Source organism: Equus przewalskii, chromosome 21 (genome assembly GCF_037783145.1).
Source record: "Equus przewalskii isolate Varuska chromosome 21, EquPr2, whole genome shotgun sequence".
Classification (NCBI taxonomy): domain Eukaryota; kingdom Metazoa; phylum Chordata; class Mammalia; order Perissodactyla; family Equidae; genus Equus; species Equus przewalskii.
The window spans coordinates 21,254,608-21,280,823 of record NC_091851.1 but is presented as its reverse complement, the minus strand read 5'-3'; the positions used below and the strand labels follow the sequence as shown (position 1 = coordinate 21,280,823).

At 38.5% G+C, this 26,216-nt stretch overlaps 1 protein-coding gene across 6 annotated transcripts; it reads left to right on the top strand.

Annotated features, from left to right (window-relative positions):
• The first annotated feature begins 1,213 nt into the window (after positions 1 to 1,213).
• RAD21L1 (RAD21 cohesin complex component like 1) lies at positions 1,214 to 25,882 on the top strand. 6 transcript variants are annotated; one of them, XM_070589016.1, is made up of 15 exons: positions 1,214 to 1,542; positions 2,233 to 2,291; positions 3,024 to 3,199; positions 4,372 to 4,501; positions 6,064 to 6,157; positions 7,876 to 7,982; positions 9,748 to 9,918; positions 11,026 to 11,121; positions 12,283 to 12,390; positions 13,789 to 14,015; positions 14,255 to 14,354; positions 15,200 to 15,324; positions 17,482 to 17,574; positions 20,084 to 20,161; positions 25,126 to 25,882. In XM_070589016.1, the coding sequence occupies exons 3-15, from the start codon at positions 3,056 to 3,058 to the stop codon at positions 25,312 to 25,314; spliced, it is 1,662 nt and encodes a 553-aa protein (XP_070445117.1). In that variant the 5' UTR covers positions 1,214 to 1,542; positions 2,233 to 2,291; positions 3,024 to 3,055; the 3' UTR covers positions 25,315 to 25,882. The 6 variants fall into 6 exon arrangements, with proteins under 6 accessions (XP_070445117.1, XP_008530099.2, XP_070445116.1 ...); XM_008531877.2 differs by having other exon boundaries at positions 1,251 to 1,542; positions 12,280 to 12,390; positions 17,479 to 17,574; XM_070589015.1 differs by having other exon boundaries at positions 1,256 to 1,542; positions 17,479 to 17,574.
• The last annotated feature ends 334 nt before the right edge of the window (positions 25,883 to 26,216 follow it).

Below are 26,216 nucleotides of genomic sequence, written 5' to 3'. Positions count from 1 at the left end.
CTAGGTGACCCTGGACAGGTCGCTTTTCCTCTCATGGCCATTTCCTCATTGCAAAAGGGAGAGGACTGGTAACTACCTTGTGAGGTTGCTTGAAGAGTAAACGAGATAACCTATCAACAAGGAGACTGGAATGTTATCAATAGCTATGTACTAGATGCCATTTCTGTTCCAAGATTTATTAGGATTTACTATGAATCTCATAGGAGGAAACCAGCCTTGGATCCTCATGCCGTACTATGACTTTTCTTAGATTCTAACAGTTGGCTTTGATTATTGAAAGCTGCCAGGCAGGAAAATATTTGCTGTCCTCATACGGTGGGTCAATGTGAATGATCTTTTTAACAACGACAGTAATTATAACTAATATTTATTGAGTACTTATTGTTGCTAGCTCTTTACATGCTCCATCTCATTTATCTCTTACAACACCTATGGCACAGGTACTTTTATTATCATGATTTTGTGGAAATTAATAAAAGAATCCTTAACTAAATTGGAGGCAGGGAGGCCTGTAGGGGGAGCTCTCACGCCTTATCACCATCATCAATTACTTCAACCGGGAAGAGAAGCACTCTCCCATCTTCACAGCAAGTAAAACTACTGAACTACAGAAGGAAGATTTCTCTCTCCACCCAGCAACAGCCCAGCCAATGAGAAATGCCTCAGCTCAGCCAATGAGGAGCCGGTTGCCACCCCCAACCGTTACTTTCCCTCGATGGACTTTCTTTTAGAAGAGACCCTCTCTACTCCCCTGTTTCTCTATAAAAGCAAGTTTCCCTGTTTTCCACCATAGCATGCACAACCTGAATTGCAATTCTTTTGGCTATTCCCGAATAAACTCATTTCGAGGGTAAAATAGACGAATTTGCTTTGAAGTTGACAATTTGCGCTTTACGGATGAGAAAAACTGAAGTTCAAGGGATTAACTTCTCCAGGGACCTATTAGCTAGTAAGTGGAAGGGACAGGACTCCATCCTAGGGATGTTCAGAAACCAGGCAGAAGCATCAGACATTACCACCTTTCACAGTTATTCTGTAGGGCACAAGCCCGCCCCTGTCACCCCACTGCGCAGGCGAGGTCCAAGGTTGGAGGTCCTAGAGAGCAAGCACCACGCCTGGAGACCCTGCTAAGAACTGGAGCGCCCAGCCCCTCCCCCGGCCCCATCCCCTGTCGCCCCGCCCCATCCCCCACTCACGGCCACGCCACGCCCCTCCCCCAGGCCTTGGACCGCCCTGCCGCCTGCCGCTCCGCCCCGCCCCTCTCCCCGCCGCATCCCCTGCTTGCCCCGCCCATCCCTTGTCGCCGCGCCCCTCGCCCCGCCCTGCCACCGGCTCACGGCCCCGCCCCGCCCCTCTCCCCGCCGCATCCCCAGCTTGCCCCGCCCACCGCTGTCGCCCCGCCCCCTCACCCCGCCCCACCCGTCGTCCCGCCGTGCGCTCCCCGACGGCGAGCGGCTCAGGGCGGGCAGCGCCTCAGACCTCCGCGCGCCTCCTCCTCCGGCCACCGCCCCGGCGCGCCTCTCCTCAGACCCGACGCTGAAAGTAGGGTGCACCCCGAGGGGCCGGGCGGGACCCGGCGGCCGAAGGCGGGCTGAGCGATGAGAGCCGCGGCCACGCGCCACCCAGCGCGCGCCCCCCGGGCCCCTCACGGGCGCGAGCCCCGTGGACCTCGCCTGAGGGAGAGCGCCGCAGCCCACGGCCCGGGCTGGAGGCGTGACCCAGGCGCTCCTCCCCGACGGAGGGACCCTTCTGGCCCCGGTTCCCGGGCCTACCGTCCCTGCGCCCCGCCTCCGCGCCCCGGGGCGGCCGGACTCCGCGGGCGCGCCGTCGGTCTAGCGAACCCACACGGCGGGGGCGGCTTGGGCCGCATTTTGGGGGGAGGGGGCAGGGAGAGGTGCTCAGGAAAGTCAATGTCTCAGGAATGTGAAATTCACTGGGTGGTTTTTTTCTTAAGGTATATTAATAATCCTACACCTGGGAGCAATTTAAAGAGATCAATGGAGACTTTTCTCAGATAGCAGACGCGGACTAGAAAGGAAGGGATGGAGCCAAGGCGTCCGTCTCTGGCGCGCCGCCGGGGGATGCGGTTTCTAGCCTGCGTAGCCCGCGGCCAGGGCCCCGTGACCGGATTCCTGGGGTGGAAAGGGGCGCCGATCACGGTTCACCTGGACTTTTAATTCTGTGGCTGGTTTAGTTTCTGTATTCATTTTGGCTCAATTTCTCTTTCATCAGAACTTGAAGTAGAAAAGAAGCGAGAAGAAGCTTTTCTAGTGGCAGCTTAAGAATTCTGTGTAAGCAATAGTTTGATTCTTCTCCAGAAGTCAGCCCAAGTGTTAGAACGTCCCTTAATAACGGAGCCTCTGGTGGTGTTGAGGATAGTACGATTTGCAGGAAAATTCTTTAAGTGGAGGTTTTCTTTTACCACTCTCGTTGCAAAATAATTTGATTCTGGTTTCCTTTCTGCCCTTCTTCTGATTCTTTCCCTAAGGTTTCTTATTTTCTTAATTTTTCCACGTTATGGTCTTTTGGAGTTCCATTGTTCTAACGTCCATGTGTTTAGTATATTATTGAATAAACCATAGTGTCTTAAAGAGAACAAAGAAATTCAACACCTGGGTATAAATCAGTGATCCAACACTTCTCAAAATCCTTAAGTTTTAGAAAAGTGCTGACCTGTGTTCACTTTTCTTAGCTTTGCCCACCTTTTCCTATTCTAGAGTGTTTTCCCTGTTTCCATCTATTTTTTCCAGCCTTCCTCCTCTATTTATTGGACCCTGTTAATAAGAGAACTCAGATCTTTGTAGGGTGAGACAAGGCAAATGGAAGACGAGATCAGTTATCAGAATACCCTTATCCCAGGTGTTTCTTTACAACAAAAGACTTGGAATTGAATAATACATTGAATTAGAGGATCATCTGAGTGTTATTTTATAGAATTGATGAAAAATGTTTTTGCTTGCCGTCAAAGAGCGCTGAAAGGTTTTCCTAATCAAATTTCAAATATCTTTTAATGTTCTCTCCAGTTCGTTAGATACAACCGAGGAGTTCCGGGGACATGTTCTACACGCATGTGCTTATGAGTAAGCGAGGGCCCTTGGCCAAAATATGGCTGGCAGCTCACTGGGAGAAGAAACTCACGAAGGCCCACGTGTTTGAGTGTAATCTAGAGATAACCATTGAAAAAATTCTTTCCCCTAAGGTATGCTGTTGATTCAAATTGTAGTGTGTATGTGCCATGACTCGTGGAAAGGAAAGGAATTAAAATGCATTTGTGTCATGGAATACATTTCCGGGGAAGTTTTACTTCTCAAATGGTTTCTCTTTTAATTCCTATCGTGTTTATTATCAAAATATAAACATATATGTTGGCAATTAACTGTTTCATAGGTTTATCATAAATAGATTGGACCCTGAAGGAGAAAGGCCACAATTTATACGTATTTCGTGATCTTTTCTTATTCCCTAATAAAATACTGTATCCATAGTAGGGACCAAATAAGTGTTTCTTAGAAAAATAATGAGTGAATGAATGGAGAGAGTAGAACGAAAGAAGGAAGATTGAGTGTAAATCAAACTATATATGAAAACACTTCATAAGCAATAAAGTACTGTGTTCATTATAAAACACTATAACGAGCTTTAGAATTTGCATTAAAATATTTTAACGTTTTCATAGGTTGAGTATTTTTCTGCTTGGGAGAAGGAAGAATTCTAATTGAAAACCTACCACGTGTCAGGCACTGGGCTAGACTCTGTTCATTAGTTTATTTAATCTTCACAACAACTCCCCGAGATGGGCTTTGAGCATCAGTGAGGTGTGGTGGTTAAGAGCGTGAACTTTCAGAGTTGGTCAAATTTAAATTTAGTTTCTGCTCCATCACTTAATAGTTATGTTACTTTGGGCATATTACTTAACATATCTGAGTCTCAGTTTTTTCTTCTGAAAATAGAGGTTGTCGTCAAAATTAAATTAAGGTATGAAAAGCTTTAGGACAATTCCTGGCACAAGATAAGCAGATAATAAACTGTAGCCATTATTAATAAATTGAAATTCAGGAAGGTTAAGTGACTCAGCCTCAGCAGCTGATCCAAGGCTTGAACCCAAGTCAGCCCGACTGCAGAGCTCACATTCTTCCCATAAAACCAGTAATAGCATCCTTCGCTCAAAGGCCACATTAAATTATTTTCATTAAATAAGAAAAGAAGGTAATCATTTTACAAGGTGAGGTAAAAGTTAAGTGATTCACTTTAACTAAGAATACAGAATGTCTGCTTTTAAAGAGAAGAAATTCTTATGATTTTGTAATTTTCAGACAACAGGGTTTATGAGTCTAATTTTTAATATTCTAATACTTTAAAAATTATTGAAAGGTGAAAATTGCACTTCGAACGTCAGGACACCTTCTTTTGGGAGTGGTTCGAATCTATAATAGGAAGGCAAAGTATCTTTTGGCAGATTGCAGTGAAGCATTGCTTAAAATGAAGATGACATTTCGCCCAGGTATCCGTGCAGTATTGATTTGTGTCGCTCGTCTTGGTTCCCTTGTGCGTTTTTAGTGAATGTAATCTTCCTTTTGATTGAATGGTTTCCATGGTTAAGGACAAATTGTATTCTTTCCCTTGCTTTTTTCTTGTATTTGCAGGAAAAGCTTACGCTTTCAAAAACTTGTAATGTTCGTGCGTATTTACATAAGAAATATTTTTAAAGCTGCCACACTTGTGTAAGAAACTCTGATGTTCAGTTTTAATGGGTCACTTCGTTTGCCGTAGCTGTTTGTGCCTTTATGAGATAAATTGGAAATAGTGTGATTGACAAAACCTAGATATCGATAATTGTCCTTGTTTTCAGAATTACCAAGACTCTACGTAATTCTTATATAATTATAATTATATAAAATTTTATATATATATAATTATAATTTATTAAAAAATAAATATAAATGCTATTTGTAACATATTATAGAAAAATCTCTAGGCTTTCCAAAGTGCTAGGGATTTACATGTGTCATATAACACCTTCGAAATTTAATTTAATTTTAATTTCAGACATTCATCACTTTCCACCTGATATTACGGTTACTCAAGTGCAGGTCTCAGCTCTCACGATAGTCTGCAAGCTGCTTGAAGGCAACATCTGTGTCGTATTTATTTTCCGAGTCCCTTATAGTTCTGGTCTCAGTGTCTTGCACATGCTATTCCCGTAATATTTATTGAATTGAGATTGAGAAGGGTTTTTTTATTTAAAATATTTGTAGAATCTCTAGATGGATTTGTAATCATACCAAATATGGTTCATTTGTTCATTATTTCATTTGTATATTCCACAAATATTTATTGATCCCATATTTATGTGAAACACTATGTTAGGCTCTGGGATACAAGGACAAACAAGACAAACAAGGTCCCTTTTGGTCTGGTGAGGAAATCAGATAATGAAAAAGGTTTTTTAAATTATTACAATAATTATAGATTGTGATTGTGCTATGAAGGAGTATAAAAAGAGTACTACAACAGAAAAATAACAGACAAATCTATTTTAGTTAGACTAGTCAGGAAAAACCTTTCTGAGAGGACAGAATTTAAGCTCCGACTTGAAGAATGAGAAGTACCCAGCCAGGTAAAAAGTCCCCCAGGGAATAGCATTCTGGGCAGAGGGAACTGCAAGAGCAAGGTCTTGAGGTAGAAAGTGCTTGACTTGTTCAGGGAACAAACAGGCCAGTCTGGCTGGAGTATAGTGAGTGAGGGAAAGAGTGTGGTTAGGTGATGCCAGTAGGTTTTGTAGGGCTGCAGAGACCCTGATCAGAAATTTGATTTTATTTAAATGCACTGGGGAAGTCACTGAAGCACTTTAAGCATGGGAGTGATGAGATCTGATTGCGTGTTTAAAATATCTCTCTGGCTGCTTTGTAGAGAATGGACTGAAGAGGGGTGGGAGTGGATACAGGGAAACCGCTTAGGAGACTAAGCAGAGTGGTCCAGAGAGAGAAAGAAAGGATTTAGGTGGGAGTTTCTTATTTTGTAAAGCGTCATTGCTTATTGAATGTGGGTTCTGATTCTTTTCAGGACTGGTTGACCTTCCAAAAGAGAATTTTGAAGCAGCTTACAGTGCTATCACATTGCCAGAAGAATTTCATGATTTTGACACCCAGAATGTGAAGTAAATTATTTTACTTGTTTTCCTTCAGTTTGATTTTCTTGATATTTTATTGTTTCCGTCTTCAGATTTCATGAACATAAATGGAATGTAGTTAACAACTGAAGTACAGATGCAGTTGACAAAGACAAACTTAGTGTGAAATTTTGAAGTACAACACCAAAAATGTGTCATCATGGTTTCGGAACATAGTTTGCAATATTGGCAGTATATCCATCCATTCATTCAGTAACCCTTTATTGGATGCCTTCCATATGGCGGGCACTGAGGAGATAGCAATGAAGAAAATACAGCTCCTGGCTGCATGAATCTACATTTTAGTTGGGGTAGACAGACAATAAACAAATAAATAAATAAATATACAATATGCCAGGAGATGATCAGCCTTATGTAGAGAAATAGAAAATAAAATAAAATGAATAATAGAATGGTCAGGAAAGGTTTTTGTAATAAGGTCAGAACAGAATCCTGAAAGAGGTGAAGGAACAAATCACTCCATGATGTGGGGAAGAATGTTCCAGGCAGATAAGAGGAAAGGCCCTGAGGCAGAGCACATTGGACGTTTTCAAGGAACAGCAAGGAGGCAAGTGAGACTGGGGAGTGGAGGACACGAGAGTCCAGGCGGTAGGAATGAGGTCAGAGAGGTAGCTGGGGATGCGGCGATGCTGGGTGTTGGAGGCTACAGTTAGTACTTTTATTTTACTCAATAGGGAGCACAGGCCGGTTTTGAATAGGAGAGTGAGTGGATCCGCCTTGATTTCAACATGCTCCCTCTGACTACTTAGTATAAGGAGGAGAGGGAGGAAGCAGAGAGCCCGTGAGAAGATTAGTACAGTGAGAAGTCCAGGTGAGAGGTGACAGTGTCCATGGTCAGTTCTCAGTCTTCATTTTAGCAAGATGGTAGCAGTCAAATTATGGATCTGTTTTGAAGGCCGAGCCAACAGGATTTGCTGATTGGACATGGCTTTAAGAGAAGGAGAGAAGTGAAGGATGACTATGTGAATTTTGGCATGAGAATGGAGTTACCGCTTAATGATATTGGGAGAACCAGGGAATGGCAAGTTTAAGGGGGGCGGGGTGAAGGAAGTAATTAGGTTTTGGACATCAGTTTTGAGATGACTGTTACACATCCAAGGGGAGTAGGTAGGCTGTTGAATATCTGGGTCTGAAATTCAGGAAAGAGGTTTGGATGGACTATTTAAATTTGGGAGTTGTGAGTTTATAGATGGAACTTCAGCCATGAGTCATAAGAGATCTCCAAGGGAATGAGTGTAGATTTTAAAAAAAGAGAGCGATCTGAAGACTGAGTGTTGGGTCATTCTTAATAGCTAATAGTCTGGGAGATGAGAAAGAACTAATAAAGGAGATGGAAAAGGAGCAGCTAATGAAGTAGGAAGGAAATCAGGAGAGAGCAGTATCCCAGAAGCCAAGAGGAGAACGTATTCTGTGAGGAAGAGAGTGAGCATCTATTTCAAATACTGTTGGTTAGGGTACAGAAGACAAGGATGAGAACTGACCGCTGGGTTTGGTAACCTGGAGATCATTTGTATATATGCACATATAATAAACTAGTGTTTATAAATAATACTATTGAGAAAATGAAAATCTCTTATTTTTGTAATAAAACCTATTTTTTGTTTTAGGAATTTTTTTTTTGCTGTAAACAGCAAAATCATTGTGTTCTGTTCACATGTTTTCCTCAATCTTGTATTTCTCCACAGTGCTCTTGATGTTTCAAAATACTTTACTCAGAACCAGAGCAGACCAGAAGAAATCACACTTAGAGAAGATTATGGCAGTGATCTACTTTTCCAAGCTGGGAACTTTGGTGAGAATATTTGAGAAATTAAAATTACAAGTCATAATCAATTAAATTAGCATTTTTATATTAAAACGATGCCAATAGAAATAGCTATTTCTATGCCAATAGAAATATCTTTAGAATGAATCTTTTGATATATAAACATAACCCCCAATAAGTTTGTCCTTGCCTTTTTCTAGTATAGGAGAGAAAAGCATATTCTTAGTAGACCTACAGACCTAGGTTTGAAACTAACCTTTCTCTATCGACTTGCTATGTGATATTGGGCAAATTACCTAGCTTCTCTGAGCCTTAGTGCCCTATATGTAAAATTGAGATACTACTAGCAACATCACAGAGTTATTTCCCTTATTCCCTCCTTCAGTCCTTTCCACCAATAAGTGATATTTCTCTCCTTCAAAAACTAGCTCAGACCTAACGTCCTCTAAGAAACGTTTAATCTTAATCCATCCCTTTCTGGATTACAATATAAGATTGAAGTCAATGATTATTTCTTTAACCTTTTCGAGTAATCTCAGGTTCTCGTGATGCTCAGAGCTCAGAATATAGTGTCTGTACCTAAATGCTATTATCTTACTGACCAAGGCTGATTTTTCTTTTGGGAGCTATCAAGCTACACCTGGAAGATGTGAACATATTTTTAGTTCTTTTTGAAAAAGTCTTTTCTATTGAGCAAATCTTTAGTCCAGCACAGTGAAGGTTGCCTTTTTCAACTCTCCCTTTCTAGAAGTTGTAGGCCTATAGAAGAATTTTCGGTATAAGCGATACTTCATGACTTTCTGTACTGAGTAGCACTGATGTGGGTTGTTGGAGGGAGGGAGAAGACCAACCTCTCACGTCTGGAGTTTCAGACTCCTGGACCCATAGATTCAAACTTGAGGAAGGGAAAGAATATGCCTGCACTAATGGCCAATCTGGAAGCCGGTCAGTTTGAAGCAGGGGTCATTTTACCTGCCGCTGTCAGTGTCTTCAGAGTTTTGAAGTCTCATAAGGCTCCATTTTGAAATTATTTTACCAGTCGGAATGCTAACACTGATACTATCACTGTCTCTGCTAGGTTCAGATCCCAGCTCTGTCATATATTAGGGTGTGACTGTGTGCAGGTTACAAAGCCTTTCTGCGGATGTGTTTCCTTGCCTGTGCAATGAGGATTCTAGTGGTATCTTCTAATATATAAAATAATGCACATAATAAGCACTCAGTTAATGTTAGCTGACTGGTTTTTGTCTTTTTTACCACTGTATGTCCAACCCCTAGCATATTGCCTAATACCCAGTCATGCAGTAAATATTTATTGAATGAATGTTGTAAGCCTATTCTTTAATATTTGCCCACCTTTCCTTTCCTAAGGAGGCAGATATGCTCCTTATTTTCTAAACCACATTATGGATAAACAACACAAGGAAGTGTCCTCGAAATAATACAAAGTAGTACTTGAACAAGCATAACATGACCTACCTAAAGTAGAAGAAATCATTCTACTGCCAACAATAACCTGGGAAATTATTAAAATGTACTGCCACTAAGAACTCTGTCCTGATGTTTTGGCTTTTTTTCCTATTGTGTTGGAAAAAATATTATAGTAGAAACCCAGTCTCCACTGATTACCTGGGTGACTTCAGATGTATAATTCCAATAAGCTTTTGAGCTCTCATTCTCCTTGTCTGTAAAATGAGGGGGAGCTATACAAGATGATATCTGAATTTCCTTCTAACCCTAAAATTCTGTGTTTCTATGATTAACTCAGTAGTAATGATATACATTTATTTAGAGGAGGAACCTGAAATTCTCAGAAGACATAGCTTCTTTGATGACAGCGTATTGCTGAGTTCCAGTGGTCCTTTAGTTGAACATAGTTCTGGAAGCCTCATTGGAGAAAAATCTCTGTTCTATGACAGTGGAGATGGATTTGGAGATGAAGGCGCTGCAGGAGAAATGATTGGTATGCTGTCTAGTTCTGTAGAAATTGAATATTTATTTCAATCAAATTACTGTAATATATTAGTAGATCTATTAGATCAAACTAAAATTTCAGATATGCTTTTATGTCATATAAATCAACACTTTTTTACGTAAGTCTTCAAAATTTATGGTATATTTAAACATTTAGGCGAGGTCTAAATAAATAGCCATTTGTTTAAACATGTTTTCCAGATAGGTTATGAAATACTGCTTGTTTTTACTTTTACAAAATTTTAATTTTTAGAGAGGAAAGAGTGATAGTATATTCTTCACAAAATATACTGGATCATATACTAAAAAAAAATTGTTTAACAGAAATTGTGGGACACCTATTCTAAAGGATCTGTCCAGCATTTTATATTACTTTATTTTTATATTATGATATTAAAAGTAGTTGTAGAAATAGCATAGAAACTGAAAAATCCAAATGCACATATTTTAAAGATATTGACTGTTACACATCAGATCTTTTAAAATTCTCTAGTTTACCTTAAAAGGTTGGTTATGACAAACTTTTGGAAATTTGAAAATTATGAAAAAAACAATGACTCCACCTTAGATCTCTACTAAAGGAGTTTTGACACTTTTACTTTTTTTTTTCTTTGCTGAGGAAGATTCGCCCTGAGCTAACATCTGTGCCAATCTTCCTCTATTTTGTATGTGCATGGCTGCTGACAAGTGGTGTTGGTCCACGCCTGGGAACTGAACCAGGCCGGTGAAGTGGAGCATGCCAAACTTAACCACTAGGCCACAGGCCCAGCCCCTGAACATTTTTACTTCTTGATTTGAAATCTTAACATGGCTTTGTAACACAGCTGCTATCTTGGTATTAGTCTAGTAAATATTTCCTGAAAATAAACATCTAAAAACAGATTTTAATAAAGTAAAGGAAGTTAAATATATAAAATTCTGTGTTATCCTCCATGAAATGTGATAGTCTATGTAACCAATCAGATCTAATTAAGTAGGGTTCATTCATTTTTGTATCCATTCATGATTCCTTGCATCTAATAATGCCAATAAATGTTTAGTGAACAAATGACAGATTCAACTCTGTATGACTAAAGTATTTATTGTGTTTTTCAAGACAATCTGTTACAAGATGATCAGAATATCCTGTCAGAAGACATGCATTTGAACAGAGAAATTTCCCTGCCTCCTGAGCCTCCTGCTACTCTAGTGGGTATGTTGAAACTTTCCTTTGTGTAGAAACTGAACAGATGCTAATATTCAAATTAAACCTCAGAACTTCTGAGTTTAAGTAGCAGTATAGTATAGTGAAAGATAATAAAGAACATTGTCCCTCAAACTCTCCTAGTCTGACTCTAAACAGTAGAAAATAGGAAACTGGGTTCTGAGAAAGGTGCAGTGATGCTTATTTAACCAGGATTGGGTTTATTTGGTATGAGAGCACATTTAAATACTCTGCGAAAATATTGTGCTTTTGAATCATTAAAATTATATATATTTCATGGTAAAAACATCATTAATGTTTGACATTAATATGATTATTAAATATTAATATTAATACCATATTGATGTGATTTGACAAACTATACAATTTGAGGGAAATTACAAATGTGTGGATATTTTCTACTTGAAATTTATATGATGGTACTTCAAATGACTTGAGGTCTTTTAGTCTGATTTTTCTTAAGAATTAAAAGTACAATCAGGAAGATAAATGAACATACAAATACTATAAAATACGGCAGACTAAAAGGATTGGAAGAGAAGAGACAATATCCCTCTCGTGTTTAACCTCAAGCATGTTTTTAGGAATAAATAATAAATATGAATCTAATATATAACTAGACCTTTTAAGAACATGCTGGCCCATTAGACCATTTTGGTTCTTCATTCTTTTTTCTGTTATATTTGCTTCCGAACACAATAGTAGAAATTTAAAATGTAGAAAGAAATAGGCAATAAATATTTAGTTATGGTTCTTTATGAGTCAATTAATAATTAAATGACTTAACAGAATGGAAGATGTTAGCAAATATATAATCAAATTTATGTCAGTCATTTGTTCTGGCTGGTACCACTGTTTTCACTTCCACAGTGACTATAGTCTGAGATGAGTTCAGCCTTAGATGTCACATGTGCGAAAGAAGGTGACGATACTTGACTCACCTAGACACTGTGGGTCCCAGGCCATATAATCTCTGAGCCTCTTCAGCTCTATTAAATATATGATTCTAAAAGAATTCAGACGTGGCTCTAGTTAGCAATATAAATCTTCAATTAGTTTATCTTTCACTTTAATTCCCATATAGTCCTCTAGCTTGTAACATAACCATTATTTTTTTGTAATTCCTTTCATGGTGATGTGGACTAGTAGAGACAGATAATCCAGAGTATGTGTGTCTATCTAAAACTGAGAACATGGATGAAACCACATTATCACATGAAGAGGAAGGATTTACCCTTGACCCAATTGATGCTTCAGGTCAGAGTCATTCATGCTTTTATTTTTGATACACTACTATCTTATTTACTGTGATATATTTGAATGATCTATGAAATATTATAGGAGGTGGTCAATCTAGTAATGACGTTTGTAATACAGTAGGGTAAGAGCATGGAGGAAATTTGAGATGATCTTTTCATTATATTCAGTCCTGGTCAAACCATATTTCCAATTTGGAAAACTGGAAAATTTAAAGCTGAGTTCAGTTCCAGTAGTTATTGAGCCATTACTCTGTTTGGGGTACGGAAATGAAGAAGACATAGTTCCTGCTTTTAACAAGCTTACAATCTGATCAGGAAGATTAATAAACATACAAATATTAAAAAATACGGCAGACTGAAAGGATTGGAAGAGGCAATATCCCTTCTAATGTTTAACCTCGAGCATGTTTTTAGGAATAAATAATAAATATGAATCTAATAGATGTAGACCTTTTAAAGAACGTGCTAGTTTTAAGTAGTATAATTGATATGGATTTCAGTTTATAAACTCAGGCATGCAAAGGATAAAGCATTCCAATTTTCTTCTTTACTAAATTCAACTCTGAGCCTCTAGCCAACTGGGCTTGCAAGAATTTCAGTCTTCATAGCTCCCCTATCTGCCCTAAGCCATAGAGTATCAAAATTTGGGAGAGGGGTGTGGCAGGTGGAAGGGAAACTCTGGTCATCAGCTCACCAGCTTGTGGTGCCCACTGACCCAGTTTACATAGCCTCTGGGCCATCACGCAGCCAGCCCCTCTGGGATCTTGTTATGTTCCTAGGATTTTACTGAGGCACCTTAGCAAGCAGCTTCCTCTTCCTTCTGGCTCCATCTGATTTCAGATCTTCACCCATTCTGGGAAATCTAACCCTCCCTACCCTTTTGCATCTTTACTGTAGAAAAGTTTGACTTCTGTTTTCTACCTGATGAAATTACTTATGGGAGCAAAATCCCATGGGCCTGGCTACCTACTTGGAATTTGTGTATGGGTTTCAGTGGGGAAGGGAAAAATACACTGGAAAATACAAATTAATGTTTCAAAAAGTTATCCTATAATGTAGATATTTTTAAGGAACCTCAAAATCGAGTGACTTCCCTCTCAATATACCCTCTGCTCCAGGTTTCCTCAGTTGTCCACTTAGTAGGTCAACATAGTCCCTCCTAAGTACCTTCAAGCAACACCATGCAAAATCCATCAACTCTTGGCTGCTCAGACACTCTAGCTGTGTAAAAACCTCGTAAATTTAACATAATTTTCAGTAGAGAGAAGGAGATTTTCTTCCCAATGCAACTCTGTATGTTGTATTGTGGTAGACATTTCTTAGATATGCAGTGCCTACAATATCATTTTACAAAGCTGTACAACCAATCACATTTGTGCCTGTTTCTTATATTTAGACATTGCTGAGAAAAGGAAAGTCAAAAAGAGGAAATTGCTCATAGATCCAGTCAAGGAGATCAGTAGCAAAATTATGCATAAACAGCTTACTTCCTTTACTGACACCCTCATGGTCTTGGAGCTTGCACCTCCCACCCAAAGACTGATGATGTGGAAGAAGAGGGGAGGGGTAGATACGCTTCTGTCAACTGCTGCCCAGGACTTGACTCATATTCAACTGCAAATGGTAATAGTTTCCATCCTTTTACATGGGTGTGATGTTTGGTTATAAATAAATAAATGCATATTTACATCCATATGTACAACAGAATTTAAACTTGTGAAAAAATACCTCCTTACTTTTGAATTAATTTGCTGGATGTGTGTGCATGAATTATAGTTTTTACTTTTTAGCATATGTGCTTGTATTTTATTGAATTGCTTTACTTGTGCAGAAATGAGAAACAAAAATTTATATTTTTACAGTTGTTTACAAAATGCCTGGTGTCCTCCGGCTTTAAACTTGGAAGAAAATTGATACAAAAGGAGTCAGTAAAGGAAGCAGTGGAAAGCGACAACATAGTAGGTGAGACATCCTAATTGTGTTGGTGTTTAGGGGAATGTTGTAGAAATAAAAGTTTCATGTTGCATTTCAAAATGAAGATGGGGTCCAATCCCATATTCCCAAATATAAATGCTGTCTCTAGCAGAGTATTTGAATTTAGAAGAAATTGTTACATCAGCATTATATTTTTCTGCTTTGCAGATTAATTTTTGTCCAAAAAGCTACATTAAAAAGATGAAGTAAATATACTATGTGGACTATTCTTAATCTCACTCTTTCCCACCTTCCCACCCCCAAAGACAGTATTCACAAACCCTCATCAAAGGAAATTTTTGTATCTACTAGGATAATGTTTCACTTTAAGACCACTAACATGAAAAGTCACCTAGTGACAAGAATAGCATTTAAACAATACAATTAACCTGAGACATAGCTATTTCCGTCCACCCAGAGGATACGTGGAGTATTAACAGTTGCTGATTATTATTGTGATTATTATAGAGGAATAGTAATACCAACTTATGCGGTGAGTGAACTTCTGCTTCCGGATCACCCTTTCTGAAGGCATTAAAATCTGCTGAACAGTATCCCAAGATGAGCTTGAACCATCCATGTTGTGAGTGAATGTGTGGGAGTGAGTGCAGCGAAGAGAGTTAATGGAGGTTGGGGAGTGGAGGTGATAAAGAGGCAGATGAGGGAAAAAGAAGATAAATGTATGAGACTTAGGGAGCCATAAAAAAGTTTGTTCACCTTTTGTTTAAATTCTGAGATTCTGGTGTCAGAAGTTTTCTTTAGTAACAACCATATCCCAGTTTAAGTTTGAAAGATATTTTGGTGAAATCTTCTTTACTTCCTTAATAATTCAGAGACCTCCATTATGGAAGAGCCAAATTCCCAGCAAGAGTTAAGTCAAACCAAAACCTCAAAGGATGTGATCGATGGATCTAAATGTAGCTCTCATGAGGGTAGCAATAAAAATATTAACTCTGAGGTAAGTTAACCAAAGAGGATCATAAAAATATTATTATTTTGCTGCCACAGATATAGTGAAGGGATGTTGAGACTCTGGTATAACTTCTTATATTAATAGTTTATATTTCATCTTATATTATTCTGTAATTTCTTTAGTGAGTAGCAGTACTACAGAATAAAACATGATTTTCATCTGCAGAGCAGTATTTTCTAGAAGTTTAGCATAGTAAATCACAAGATAAGTAATTTCATACTGAAATAGTGTTTTGCATGGTATGTTAAATAAATGATTGTACTTGAAACTGGTTGTATGCTGAGAATCCTAAGAGGCCCCACATTCAGTATGTCATGGAATCTTTTAGGACTCTAGACGATATACCTATGTTTTGTTTCTGATCATAAATTCACCCTTCCCACCTTTAAGAATAATATGTTTTAGACCCACTACTTACCTTAGCTTTGAATCTGAAAGATTATATAAAGATCCATGACCAAACAAAATTAAAAACAAATTTTATTTGAAGACATAATTTTTATTTGGAAAATGTAGTTATTTGAAAACATACTTGGAAACAATGTGCTTTAAAATATTTTCCCACTTGTCACTTTATTGATTGTATAAATGTAAATATTATAGCCATACCAGATAAAAATAAACCAGTGCTTTTCTGGTCTGTTCTGTCATCACTGTATTTTGATAACCGCTCAGGGAATTCGAAGTCAACCCCCATTGAAACTGAATGCTCTTGGAAGGAAAGACTATTCATGGTGCATTAAAAGAGAATGTGTTTTACTAAATATTTGATAATAAACTGGATATTGAGACCCTGGATTGCCAATACTATTCTCCTCCTTATTTGGGCTCAGGCATTTGTTAGAGCACACCTACTGAAAATTAGGCAAGCTTGTTTAGTTTATGACTTTTTAAACATAGTCACAAAATAGATTTCCCCCAGTATGTGAAATGAAGGAAAGAGATTGTTGCACTAGTTCTTTTGAATCTTATTCCTTTACCCTACACTTATGCTTTAACCTTCAATTCTGTTCTTATTCTGCTTCCAAAAATGGTGAACAGATGTGAAATACAGTTAGGAATGGGAGCACAGTCAGGTTGAAGGGACAGGAAAATATTGATTCCGATTAATCATTTTCAAATCTCCATAAAAGAAAATTTTTATGTAAAGTAACTGCAAAATTGAGAGTATTTAAAATGTAGAATATTCATAGAAATTAAGAGAAAAAACACAATATGTATATTAAAGAATAAAATGCACCTCCTTATATTCACTAAAATTTTATAAGCTCAAGAGAAAAATCAAGTAAACTATGTTGTAGGAAGCTCCTAACTTAAGATCACAGGTTACAGCTCGGGAGTGAAGCTTGGAGACAGGTTGAAGATGAAAAAACTGGCGGACAGCTTCTATAGCAATGAAGAAGAGAGATGATGGGGAATAGAGAATTTCTGGCTCTCTCTTTTTCCTTCTTCTTTTATGTCTTCATACCATTTTCAGAGAATACAGGGTTTTTAAAAAACTTATTTTATTGAGGTCATACCAGCTTATAACATTGTGTAATTTCAGGTGTAGACTGCTCGTGTTCACCACCAATAGTCTAGTTTTTTATCTGTCACCATGCACGTGTGCCCATTTACCCCTTTGTTTTTCTTCCCTTTTGCCAGTGACTGCCCCAGCAGTGGTGGCAAGAGCCTTGTCATGGCCTTGGTAGGGATGTTAATAACCCTGCTCTCATTCTCACTCCCTCTGCTTGCAGATCTCCTTCCTCTGCCACCTGGTACTGACGTGAGAAGAGAGGTGGGGGACAGAGGCTAGATAAAATGCTTCAGAGGAAATCGGTCTCAGCCGCACAGCAGCAGAGATTTTTGATATGAAGTCTGCCGTGGGGAGGGAAAGAGGAAGGCGAAGATAGGAAGGCAGGAGGGAAGGGGCATGCAAGTTCTTCGTCTGTAGGAGGCGTATGAAAAACAGGAATATTTAAGTCAGGGGCTGCCTACCTGGGATATTTGAGAAGTAACATTTTGAGAATGCGGGGAGTATTTTAAGTTAGTTTTAGAAATGAGCATTCATGTGATTAAAGCGTTTAACAAAATGAGATTGTTCCTATGATGACTACTACTACTGGGATGACTTACCTGTCCTTTCCTCATTTGCTTTAGCAGGATATTATGGAAATGATTTCTTCAGCTGCTGAGGAATCTTCTTTAATGAATGCCATCTTGGCAAAAGAAATTGAAAATTGTCCAGTTGAATTGGTAAATATTTGTATAGTCTTGTGAATGTTTTTAAAAACTTTGTCCCTAAGGGGCTGGCCCCGTGGCCGAGTGGTTAAGTTCACACGCTTCGCTGCAGGCGGCCCAGTGTTTCGTCGGTTCGAGTCCTGGGCGCGGACATGGCACTGCTCATCGAACCACGCTGAGGCGGCGTCCCATGTGCCACAACTGGAGGGACCCACAACTAAGAAGATGCAACTATGTACCGGGGGGCTTTGGGGAGAAAAAGGAAAAAAAAAAAAAAACTTTGTCCCTAAATATTTAACATCTTATTTACCTAAAAACTGGTTTTAGAGCTGTCATGTTACTTTCTAAAGTTGTAATTTAAATTAGTGATCTCAACGAAGATGTGTGTGAGTAGTTTGATGAAACATTTTTATGCTTTGACATTTTTCGTCTTTAATTTATTTTGAAACTGAATAATTTTAAAGGAAGGTGGGAAATTTTATGCTTATCAAAGGTAGTCTCAGGTTAAAAATATTGAGAATCACTGTTTTAAGTAACTTTTATAACACCTTTAGAGAAACAGAACTATTAGGGGTATGGCCTAGGGCATTTTAAATTTTATTTTATTTCCCAAAAAATGCATGGGCATTTTCTTCCAAAACATTGTGTGGCTCAAGGCCTATATCTGTAGAAGACTTCTAGAGATCATAAAAAGAAAATAGTCTGCTCGAAGGGCCACAAATCAATAGCAAAGCCAGAAGAAACAGTTGGCTTACCTGACTCCATTTCTGTCGCTGTCGTATTTCTCTAGCCCTTGTCCCAGGGTACTGAAGGCGTTTTTAAGATCGTGATGAATTTTAGCAAAAGTTTCTTAGTAAATAATATCAAAACTCATATTAATGGCTGATGTTAATTTTATTTTTAAATAATCTTTATAATAAGTTCCACGACAATTAGATTGTTTTTTCATATGTGGGAAACAGACTGAATTCTCTGGATAATCTAGGACAGAATAAATACCTGAACTTTTTACTTGAGACATCCAAACAGCCAACTAGAAGTAGGTTGATTCATTTTTGCCTTTCTCTTTGCTTCTATAGACACAGGTTATTTTCATACGTGGTCAGGCAAACCACAACACAGCACAAGTTCAGCTATTTTAATAATCCACTGGGCTTGCCACACAATGGATCCAGCTGTAGGGTGTCCAGATAGATGAAGTGGGCGGGCTTCAGCAAAGCACACAGACTGTTTTTCTGAGCCTTTTCCTGGTTAGTTTAGTTGTGAATGTAGGTGAAGCTGTGGTCTCACAGATCTTTAACAAAGAGTTGGACAATTACTTTTTATATTTGAAAAATAGCATTTGTGTATTTAACAATAAAATAAACCTTAGTAATTGGATGAGCTCATTTATCCCAGAACAGACCAGAAAGGAATAAACGTAAATTGTAGCTGGAGGGATTTGGAAAACTCTTCAGAATAAGGTGACCGTATTTTCAAATCATCTCTGGAATGTAAGAAAGGATACAGCATAGGCAGGACCAGGAAGCCGGTATAGCTGGTGGGCATGGGAACTCAGCAGTCCCCTTAGCCTCAAATGATGTCAAATGTCCTACAGAATATTCTAGAGCTTCCTGAAATCATCTTGGAGTTCATGAAATTGAAAGCACTTTTAGAAGTGTCTGGGCTCCAGGGGTATACCTGAAGACTTGACTGTGGACCTGCGATAAGGGTGACACAGAGGCTGCTGGGTGTCTTGGTGAGAGCTAGCCTAGGAAAAATTACAGAGTAGGTCAGGTTTGTACACTTTCCTTCCCCAGCCCTTTGTAGTCTTTTTTATCAGACTCCTCAGCACCTCTCCTATGCCCAGTTTCCATTCTCAGCTCATAAGGTGTTAGTTGGTAAGGGTGTAGAGTGAGTTCCTGCGAAGGGATTTCAACTTTACGATTTTTAAATATTGAATGGTTTCTGAAGGTGGCTAAATTTTAAAGACCGAAAAGAATGAATCTTTTCAGATAACATGACAGGCAGTGGGTTGATCTTTTTTGGATAAGGAAGGCATCCTCAAAATCCGAAAGGTTTCTAACCCAACTGCACACAAACTGCTAAACATCATTTATTATTAGCTGTATCACTAGGTGAGTTCAGATAAAGGCCTTTACAAGGCAGTTTTTCTATAGCTCTCCATTTACTCCTGTTGATTGAGTTCAGATTGACCAGAGCTGGGACACTCCAAGCCAAAAGTGGTCGTTTTGGATGACTTTACTTTTGAAAGTAAGGGCACCCTGCCCTGGGATGCATTACCAATATAGACTGCCCTTTATCAGAAGATACCTGGGGAGCATAGATATAATCCTGCAAAAATGATCTGTATTTGTGTATTAGTCTTATTCTCTCTATTATCAGACCATAAGCTCCTTATTTTGCAGGGCCCAGGCCCAGTGTTATAGTTGTGTTTCTTCTAGCGGCTAACACTGTACTTGGCAAATAGTAAACACTCAGTAAAGTTTGCTTAAATGAAATATTTTATCACTCATTCAAACAGGAGTCATTGGAGAATGAACAAAATATTGAGGCGGAGAAGTGGAATCGAAGAATACTTCGGATGTTAAATAGTTTGCGGGTAAGATGGTAGGGTTTATCAGTACTATTTTTATTTTTAAAAATAAATGAAATGTTGGCTTCAATCTTCTAGATAGTAATAAAAACGAAAGCATTTTCGTTATGTTTTTGTTGATGCTAAATTCCACCAGAGTGAAATGCTTTGAGCAGTATACCCAGGGCTAAATATGGGAGTTTGTTTTTGGTGCCTGCATGTTCTAATCAACTTCTTACCCCTACTCATGCCTCTGGATATCCATTCTGTGTCCCATTCTTGTGGTTAGGAGGCTATCAACTAATTCTCAGTATGGAGCTACGTTTATAACAATTTAAGAGTGAAACAGATCATTTTAAAATTTAACGTATTTTTTATCAAAATAATACACGTATATAATTTTGAAAGTTCAATAGTGCTATGCTGGAGGCCTGAAAAGGAAACGCAGAGGTCCTTTGTCATACCGCTCCTTATCCCTAAGTCCTGCTCATCAGAGGCAACTATATTAAGCTGTTTCTTTTAGTATTTATATCTATATTTCTAATTGCGTGTTCTTACTGCTGTTTCTTGATATTTCAGCTTTAAATTTTATCTGTTGACGTCTTTCAACAGAAAATGAAAATTTAGCTCAGTTATCTCTCCCCCACCCCAGTTTATTTTTAGCACAGTATTCAGTGTTTACAATGTTGTAATTGTAATAGTTATGATACAGGTTTGATTGTGACAGAGAATTGAAATATCAGTGGCTTAAAAAGATAGAAGTTTGTTTCTCTCTCAGGTAAAGTACAATCTGGTATGGCAGCTACGCTCACAAATGGTTCCCTTTATCTCATTTTCCTTATTCTCAAGATCTAAAATGGCTAACTACCCACCATGTCTGCATTCCAATCAGCAGCAAAGTTTCCTGTAAGGGTCCATCCAGAAAATGTGTGGCTCACTTTTCGCATTTCATTGACCAGCACTTAGTTACCTTGCCACATCTAGCTGGGAAATGTAGGCCTTATCTGGCAACCTTGGGACCAGCTAATAATTCTATTACTATAGAAGAAGAGGAGAGTGGGTATTAAGGGACAACAGCAGTCACTGCCACAAAGACTACGTAAAAATTAGTTTACATTGAAGTTTCAAAATGTAAATACATTTCTTGTCAACTTTATGGATTTTTTTTGGAGTTAATTATTACCCCATTTTTCCCATTTGCTTTGTGTCTATATACCCATCCTTAATTCTTTTTCTAAATTCTCTGACAATATAATAGACCCCTTTTAGTATGGTCAAATATATCAATTGATTCATCCGTTCCATTTTTTTATTGAAGATATCCTTCCTGGAGCTCCTCATCCTCTTCTTCTAATCCAGACTAGTTGCTCTCTGATCTGCTCCACAGTTTTTGTCTTGGAACGTTCCTTTACCGTAACATGGAAATTCCTTTGTCTCTTTCCTATATTAGTTCCTCTATTTCTTGGTGTCTTGATCTTCTTTTATCTTGAAGTTTTTGGTGGTTCACATCCTCTGTTATTTTCTGAGATAAAGAATGCATAAGAGGGGCTGGCCCCACGGCCTAGTGGTTGAGTTTGGTGTGCTCCACTTTGGCAGGGTTCACGGGGTTCAGATCCCAGGTACAGACATAGACCACTTGACAGCCATGCTGTGGTGGCGACCCACATATGAAGTAGAGGAAGGCTGGTACAGATGTTAGCTCAGGGCTAATCTTCCTCAAGGAAAAAAAGAGGAAGATTGGCAATGGATGTTAGCTCCAGGCCAATCTTCCTTAGGAGAATTAAAAAAAAGAAAAGAATGCTTTAAAAGAAAAAGAGTGCCAGGGCCGGCCCGGTGGCACAGTGGTTAAATGTGCACGTTCCACTTCTCAGCAGCCTGGGTTTTGCCGGTTTGGATCCCAGGTGCAGACATGGCACTGCTTGGCACGCCATGCTGTGGTAGGCATCCCACATATAAAGTAGAGGAAGATGGGCACAGATGTTAGCTCAGGGCCAGGCTTCCTCAGCAAAAAGAGGAGGACTGGCAGTAGTTAGCTCAGGGCTAATCTTCCTCAAAGAAAAAAAAAAGAAAAGAAAAAGAGTGCTTAGGAGATAGACACTACGTACGAGTCCAAAAATTTCTTTATTTTACCTTTAACTTGATTGATTGTCTCTAAACATAGTTTGAAAATACTATCTCTTAGATGTGGAAGGCTTTGTAACATTTCTAGGCTTCTTGTGTTATTATTGTGAAGCCAGATGCTGCTTGATTGGTGATCCTTTGTAGGTGACCTTTACGTTCTCTCTGGAAGCTTTTAGATCTTTTCTTTATCCCTAGTGGTCTGAAATTTTATGATGATGTACTTTGGTATGGGTCTTTTTTCATTTATTGTGCTGAGCATATAGTGGGTTCTTTATTCTGAAAGTTCATTTCCTTGAGTTCTAGGAAATTTTTTTGTATTTTTTTGTATTTCCCTCCTTGTTATTAATCTGTTCTTTCTTTGTGGACTGCCTGTGGGTCAGATGTTGGATCTCCTGAATTGTGCCTTTAATTTTTAAAAAATCTTTATCCTCTATATTAACTTCCTTTGTCTTTTTATTTTTCTACTCTCTAGAAGATTTATTCAACTTTATCTTCTAGTCTTTATTGAATTTTATTTCTGCTTTCACCTTTTTTGTTTTCCAGTTTTTTCTTAGTTATTAATTTTTCTTTTGTTTTATAGCATCCTAATCTTTTTATTTATTTAGTCATTTTTTTAACAGTTTTGTTGAGGTATGATTAACATACAATAAACCATACCCATTTAAAATATATAGTGACATACAGCTGTCCCTTGTATCAGCGGGGCATTGGTTCCAGGATCTCTCCCAGGTACCAAAATCCTCAGATGCTCAAGTCCCTTAGTCCATCCTCCATATCAGCAGGTTCTGCATCCATGGATATGGAGGGCCATCTGTATGTGTATAACTGTGAAACCATCCCCACAATCAAGATAGTGAACAGGTCTACAACCCCAAAAACTTTCCTTGTGTTAATTATTCCATTTCTCCCACTGGTCTCCCTCGCCCATCCCCAAGCAACTGCTGATCTGCTTTCTCTCAGTCTCATCCTAATCTAATCACTTTTTACAGATGCAGTGTCTTCTCTATAGTTTTCTTCTGCTCCCTGCCTTGTCTCTGTTTTCTTAGTGATTCTCTTGAATGCATTCTTTTTTGCTCTTGAATGTTAAAAATTTTACTCAATTGTCTGGTAGATCTTTGGTTATCTATTTTTATTCAAGAGTGAGACACCAAAAAGCTGATTAGAAGTGATGTAAGCGTGGGTGGGGATTGCAGACCAGCGTGATCTTTATAGTGAGGTAATTGGGTGGTACTCCTCGCCTCCCCCAAACGCAGATGCTGTTATCTGTAGGATGTTTTTCCTTGGAATAGTCAGTTTTCCCAGCTTAATCTTCAAATATCCTGCCTAGGAGATACAGGCATGATGCTCCTGGTTCAGGAACCAAAAAGGGGTAATGGAGAGGCTGGCTGTCTCACTGTTCAGAGTATAGAATTTCACTTGAAACCCCAGTTTGTGGTATGACACTTCTCCACCATCCACAGGGCCTGGCATCCCAAATCTAGAGCTTCAGTGGTTGGTATCTCCAGAGTGGCAACTTCCTGCCTCCTGCTGGCGTATGGGAGTAGGGTCTGCTGGCTCAGTGAGCTGGTGGAGTGGACCTGAGTGTCTACCTGCTCCCAAGCAGACTTTCAACAAATTCTCATGTTTTCGGCTTCACCCCTCATCTCCAGCTTATGACAATACTGTTGCCTCCAATTCCTGAGCTTTTCCACCTTTCTGTAGCTCAAACTGGCTTGCTTTTTGCTGGCTTTCCTCCCCACTGGCACTTAGGTTTCACCTTTCTTTACTCTGCTAAGTCAGTTAGTCTTCCACTTTCTTTGTCTTTATCTACTTCCTTTGTCACCTTTACTTTCTTTTTAGAGAGGTTTCTGGAGGGAACAGAATAAGCACATATGTTCAGTCTTGGATATTTGTCCCCTCAGAGTGTTTTTCAGAAGGATTCTTGAAATTGAAAAGGCTGTCCCGCTCTCTCCCAGGAGAAAAAGCTACCCAATCCACATCTCGTCTCCTCAGGAGAGGGAATAATTAAGGCTTTGGCATGCCATCTCTGAGAAGTTGCTGACACTGGGCTGCTCCTTCAGTTGAGATAAAGTATTTAACATTAATTTGTTAAATGTTATGGACTGGTAAAGAAACCTTGTCTATGGTATTTCTAAAAATGCTTCACAGCTGCCCAAGGAATACAGTGCTCACGAGGATGCTGCCAGTATTCACCACAGTATTTCTAACCAAAAACTGTGCTTCCAGTCTAGGAATCGGATTCCAAGTCTTCATAAAAGGAGCTATCTTCATCCATAATTAAATACTTTATTGTACCTCAGTTTTTTCTAGTAGTTTCACAGGTGCCCTAGGTGAATCCAACGTCTTTTTAATCTGTGCAAAGAAACTGGGAGATGTTTGTATAGTCATATTCCCCTGCCACTGAGATGTACAAATATACTTCTGCATTTGCACCAGAGTTGTTTGTAATCACCCACCCTAGTACCTTTAAAGAAAAGAAGCCTGATAGGCTAATTTTCATTGTATTTAAAGCTTCCCAAAGTCCTGTGGATTTTTTTCTCCTTGCAAGTCTAAACTAATTGCACTTTCCAGAGGAGCCATTTATGTTAACATCAATTTTTTAAAAGCTAACATTTGCATAACACATTAGAAATTTGTATAACACTTTAGAGTTCTTTTGCATGCATTTTCTCAATGAACCAAGCTTGTGCTCAATGACCTATGATGGTTTTTGAGTTTACTAATGGGTCATTTGCATTTCTCCATTTAAGGATTTTACAGTCACTTATCAAAAATATCAATACTTTGTTGCTCATTATGCATCCACGGCCTGCTCTACTTTTAATGATCTTGTTTCCGTTTCCTTTCCTCTTTTCTACCTATTTTCCCAGGAATCCAACAAGATGGGAATGCAGTACTTTAGTCTGATGAAGCTCTGCAGAAACAGTGACCGAAAACAAACTGCGGCCAAATTTTATAGCTTTCTTGTCCTAAAAAAACAGCGGGCTATTGAGCTGAGCCAGAGTGCTCCCTATGCAGATATTATAGCAACAGTAGGACCAATGTTCCATAAAATGTGAAGGAAATCCAGAACATGCAGATTTATGTCATCATTGGAATTTTTGTATAGATTGTTCGATTTAATGAAGAAGCTGTCTGGAAGCAGCTGAGTTCTGACCAGTTTCATAGATAGGCCAACCTCCTCTTTCCTCTTTGTAAGTTCAGAATAATATAGCCAGAATTGGAAACCTATATGCTTACAGAAATACTTAATTATAGCTAAGTAATATTTTTAACTTAGCTGACTTGAATGTATAGTGTTTACCATTTCCCTGACTTGAATGTTGCATTTAAAGAACATTTTTTAAACACTATATGCCTTCAAGAAACATTCAAGGATGTGTTTTAAAAGGCTATTTTATATTGGATTATTTACTTAAATTTTATGGGGTTACTTAATAATTAACACTTTATTTCCCCACAGACAATAATTTATTTGATTCTAATGCATTCTAATGTCATGGTTTTTAATCTAATATCTTAATTGAAGAGTTATAAAATTCATCTTTGTTTTAAATTGTCTTAGTGGCTTTTAGTCTATTTATAGTTCATTTCACCTTTTTATTTACTATTTAATGATTATTATAACCACCATTCATGTGTCAGCAAAACTAACTCTGCTTCTTATGTTAAAAAAAATTAACAGACAGTTATTCAGCATTTTGTCTACAGCTACAATTCAAGTAAAAGTCATGAAAATGTTCTTTTATGTGGTGTTTAGTGAGCATTTTTTACATTAAAACTGCTGTTTTTCTTTTTCTTAGTTGAAGTTTTAGTTAGGAAATTTTCATAGAATGCCTTGTGAACTCCATAGTATACTGTAAAATGAAGCCTATGGTACTCTCTAAAATACTGTTGTATCTGGAATTATGCTATAAAATAAATTCTAAATGGCCTCTTTGAATGTATTAACCATATGATT

What these genes read in the sequence shown, in the direction of transcription:
- RAD21L1 (XM_008531877.2), top strand. Translation starts at nt 3,056, where the DNA reads ATGTTCTACACGCATGTGCTTATGAGTAAGCGAGGGCCCTTGGCCAAA. An exon ending in TTTCCAAGCTGGGAACTTTG is followed by an intron (nt 7,983 to 9,747) that starts GTGAGAATATTT and finishes ACATTTATTTAG; the next exon opens with AGGAGGAACCTGAAATTCTC. An exon ending in GGAAAGCGACAACATAGTAG is followed by an intron (nt 14,355 to 15,199) that starts GTGAGACATCCT and finishes TTAATAATTCAG; the next exon opens with AGACCTCCATTATGGAAGAG.